Genomic DNA, 5,000 nt, shown 5'->3' on the forward strand with positions numbered 1-5,000 from the left:
GCCCTTCAATGAACTAAACGTAGGTGGAAGAATATGTTAAGCAACACATTTTTAATGACTAATAATTCACAATTTTGTACTGTTGGAGATAAGCAGAAATGGTAATTCATCCAAATTTTCATCAAAGAAAGATGTTGGAATTCGTCATTCTGCCACTCCACCCTTGTACTTGGAGCCAGTCTGCAGACCGGCTGTGTTTCCTTCTGTCCAGGAAGAAGGGACCAGCTTCTACAGTCACCGACCTGCATCGTCCAGCATTTCCTCCAGCTTCTACAGTCACCGACCTGCATCGTCCAGCACTTCCTCCAACTCCGAGCATATTTACGAAGAAATCGACGAAAGTAACATCAGTTTTCATTAAATTGGAGGCTAGAGCGCCATAAATGGAAGAAAGACAAGTGATAAGATTGTGAAACCAGAAAGAGAAAAGAAAGAAGACAAGAGACAGTGAGAGGTGGGAGAGGCAAACTAATGAAGAGGGATGAAGAAAGAGGGAGAGTGAAGCCTAGCCCACACTGAGCCTCATGTAGCGCTGCAGTGGCAGTATTGAATGCAGCGCTGAGTGACAACACTGTCTGTTTTGTAGAGTATCATAATGAGTGGATGAAATACACAGAAAATTCCAGTTATGTAATGCTCTGAAACAAGAAAATGGATGCACTCTATCCAGAGGGCTAATAATCTAATTTATAATTATTACTTTGTGAATTAGTGACATATTGCATAGAACTTAAATTCATAAATACAAATACTCTAAAACAAACATATCAGATAACTGGGAGAAGAAAACAGTAGAATCAAATAATCAGTAATAAATTTCGATATTCACACATTAACAGTTAGTCATGAAATGCAGATGTTGATAAACCAAAGCCTTAGTAAACAAAACCGGTTCATTTTCTGCCAAAATTTGATTGTAGTTGTGCTGAACACCACAAAACCTTCAAATACTGGTTATGCTGACTTGTCCAACTAGGATTAAGTACATAGGAAGTGATTCCAAATGGAAAATGGACCCAACTTCTTGAAATTCCCAATGGAATCATGACCTATTAGTCAAATCAATGAGGCTGTACTGCCAAATGTGGTTGGCCAGGTACTGACTTGTAACAGAACTGTGAAGAAATCTACAGTTAACAGTGACATTGTGCGACAGATTCAGTTGTCATAACAAATTAATCAGGGTAACAAGTAGAATAATAGCAATAGTAAATGTGAATTTTTTTACGGCAATAACAAGTGATGTTAATAATTCTGATATACAAGACTATGGGTGAAATAAGCTCAGAAAAACTACTTGTTTGATTGGTACAAAAGATTTAAGAGATTAGGACCTGCAATGAATAAGGAGGGTATAGTCACTGTAGGCAGTCGAATGGCATCATGGTTGAGACAGAATTGGAACAATGATATATACATGTTGCTACCAGCTAATCATAGATATACTTTAAATATATCACATTTACATAAACTGGATCATTCAGGAGTTGAAGCTACTGTTGCTAAATTGCATAGGAAATTTTGGGTCCCAGGAGTGCAAAGTTATAAAATCGGTCAGACACGAGTGTGTCACTTGTAAAAGATTGCTTCCAAGGGCCGAGAGTCAGAAAATGGGTGAGTTACTCTGGGAAAACGTTAGACCATCACCAACTTTCTTTCATACTGCTTGTGAGCTATTTGGTCCAAGCAAGATACAGGACATGGTAAGGCTTATGAGATTCAGATTCTTGTACTCAGATGTCCTCAGATAGGGGTACTCAGCTCATGTCTGCCATCAAATCTTTGAATATGTTTAGTGGATTGAATTGGCATGATACTCACAATATGAAGGTATGAATTGGGTATTCACTAAATCAACAGATTCACCATGGCAAAACGGTGCAAGTGAGGCAATAATAAAGGGAGTAAAGCACTCCATAAAGATTATATTGGTGATAGCACATCAATTTTCAGTGAGTTGCATTCTATATTGTTTGAATTGGCAAATGTCCTTAATGAACGCCAAATAGGACTTAGGCAAGGATCAGATGTGAATGCTGGGAACTACCTATGTCCAAATGAATCTTGTTGGGACAGGCTTCTAATCATGCCCCAATCACTGTATGGAAAGATTGTAGTGCCAGCAAGAGATTGGAGTTTTTGAACAATGTCGTGACAGGGTTTGGGCATAAATGGCAAAGCGACTTTTCCCCCACTCTCTTAGCACAAGAGAATTGGCATATTGAAAAAAATGTAGGGGTAGGTGACTTAGTATTGTTGCAAGACTGTAAGATGGATCTGGAAGCTAGCCCAGGTGACTGAGGCACAAGGTGGTAGAGATGGATTGGTGCGGGATGTGACAATCAGGTATAAAATCAAGAAACCTGGAACAGAATATGAAGGGTCAGAGGATGTTGAGGTAAAGAGGTCAGTCCATCGTCTTGTCGTGACACTACCAAAGGAAGATCAATGATTTCATGAATATTGTTGGGACCAGAGAGTTTATCATCATTTCTGATGATACTTTGAATATTAAACTGCGATCCCATACCTTGAAAGTGCATATCACTGTGCTTCTCTTTTTTGTTTTGGTCTTGAACTGGCCCGGACGAGTCAAAACACATTAGTGTAAGGGAGCAGGCATTTATCTATATTTTTCAATGGAATCAGGTATTACAAAACATTCTTTCAAGTAATAGTATTTCTCCTAAAAATATGGTATTTGCAGTAGCATCACATAAATTCATTTCTCTGTATATAGGCAATATTATGTTATATAGATGCTATTGGACTAAGATTTAATAATTGATTGTTTGTACATTTTATTGATCTGATGATAAAGATTTATGGTGTGACTGACTTTAATATTATAGAACTAATCTCCTTGGCCTTGTTAAGTTGTCAGATGTAATTTTGAGGGAATCGAAAATTTCTTTAGTCTGATTAGTGTATACATTTGGAGTAGGGTGTCAAAATTAGTGATTAAGCATATTGTACATGTGGACCATATTCAGTACATGGATACTCATGTAGTAATTTTCAGGTTGAAATAAATAATTACAACAGCTATGTGGTTTAGTTCCTCACCTCCTACACTCCTTGAGGATGTTTGAGGTATGTATGATTCCATTTCCAGGAAGAGGGCAGCACACTCCTACACTCCTACAAACAGGCCCGAATGTCGATTCGGACTGCATACCCATCATAATTAAAACTTCTACCTCACCCATACTGAACAAAGAAAAAACACCGCTCCAAATCGCATCCTTTGACACCCACTTTCATTTTCACCATAATGCTAAATCAAAAGTAGTGTTGGCTCAATGTACCTTATGTTCCCTAGGAGTACAACCCCTTGTACGAAACTGCATCTATACCAAACATTAATCACACTTCTCCTCACATACACATCACTGGCTCTCACACAAGCAGTGTACACTAACAAGCGCAAAAGTCCAGCTAGTTCAAAATAAAGTCTTCAAATAGATTTATGCAATATGTTGGGATCAACTTATTACACCATCTGAACTCAATGAGGAAACTTCTCTGCTTCCCCTGAACATCGAGTGGAATAGGTTGATTTGTAAACAGACCAACAAACTCCATGCTTGGTATACTGACTGGATAGACTCACTCACGTCTTTCATTCCGGCTGGAGATTGGGATTTGCTTTGGCTGCATGCTTTGAAATCACCTCCTTTTCCTGTCTTTATTTAAAGTAGTTTTAGTTATATTTTGTTATAATCTCTCCGATCTCCCCAATCTTCCCTATGGTCACTGCCACCTAATCTCCATTTTTCAAATACTTTCACCTCGTCTCCAGATGCTTTTGACTGCCAACTACCTCAACCATCACCTCAATCATTATCTGGGGTATTGCTGGCTATAACCTGGGCGAAGCATTGGCTCCCCAACTCCGCCTTTTCGTGGTGTGAGTTGAACCCTCCCTGGATCTGGCCAGTCTCTTTCTCCTGTTGAGGTGGCCTGTCTAATGGCGGATTCTCTTGTGAGGGATGACTAAACGGTTCCTAGTTGTTGATCTAGTAAGTGGGGTCACAACCTTCCCTGGGCCTCTCTCTATGGGATTCACACTTATGCACGTGTTTGCCGTGTGTGGCGCTCCTGTGTACTGGGAGTCATGGGGTCAAGCAATACTGTGTATGATTACATCCTGGAGCTAGCAACACACCTCTTTGGTGTTGGAGGGAGAGTGTAGCCACTAGTCGATTCCCTCAGTTACAGTACCCTCTAAACTGGAAGAATTCAGCAACACTTATCAGATGGTAAAGGCTCTGGAGACCCGGAGGCAATGACATCTGACAAGGGCATGATTATTATCCCCAAGGATCAGGCCACACTTATTTTTTTCCAGGAAATTGAGAAAGAGGATGGATGTACCATCCAAGGCAAAACCCCCACCAGGCAGCTCCATCACAAGGGAGTTCCTTGCACTTGTGGAGATTCAAAGACAAACAGACCCTGAAGACCAACTCTATTCATGGAGAAGGACAGAACGCTCCTACTGACTACAATAGTCACAGCAGTAGCAGCATCTTTGAGGAGGACTAGTGAGGAGATGGAAAAGGTAGTCAAGGTTGCCATGACTGCAATGAACCAGACTGTCCCTGTACTAAAGGAGAGGGAGCAGAGTCCCAAGGTCTCTGCACTCACTGTAACTCAGGGTGAAACTTCGCTTTCCACAACAACCCATTATGAGACTTGTGCCCCCATCCAACCTGTGGCCAAGATTACACTGGTAGAATCTGTTCCCAAGTCTCAATGAGTGTGGAAGCTTTGATCAATCAGAGTGAGGGTCAAGGTGACCAGGGCTTATCCAGCTCCCTGGAAGCCCTTGGATAGCCCAACCAATGGCTCTCCTTATCATGATGAGGAAGTCACCAAGGAGTTGTCTGCTTCTCAGGATATCATCCCTCTCTGCTGTCGAGTAATTAAGGCACCAGAGGTTTGATTGTGAAAGCAACCATCCCCTGCTCCTTGATTCCCAATCCTGTGCAGTGTGG

General features: G+C 40.9%; 1 protein-coding gene across 1 annotated transcript in view; it reads left to right on the plus strand.

Moving 5' to 3' along the window:
* The window catches only part of LOC122243866 (uncharacterized), a 1,904-nt gene extending 766 nt beyond the window's left edge, over positions 1-1,138 (plus strand). Inside the window, exon 4 of the mRNA XM_043001604.2 lies at positions 128-1,138. Coding sequence (XP_042857538.2) covers positions 128-361 — 234 coding nt within the window. The 3' untranslated portion in view covers positions 362-1,138. The remainder of the gene's footprint in view (positions 1-127) is intronic.
* The last annotated feature ends 3,862 nt before the right edge of the window (positions 1,139-5,000 follow it).

This window comes from Penaeus japonicus, unplaced genomic scaffold, assembly GCF_977035675.1.
Source record: "Penaeus japonicus unplaced genomic scaffold, GWHDUDI00000001_assembly GWHDUDI00000015, whole genome shotgun sequence".
Classification (NCBI taxonomy): Eukaryota; Metazoa; Arthropoda; class Malacostraca; order Decapoda; family Penaeidae; genus Penaeus; species Penaeus japonicus.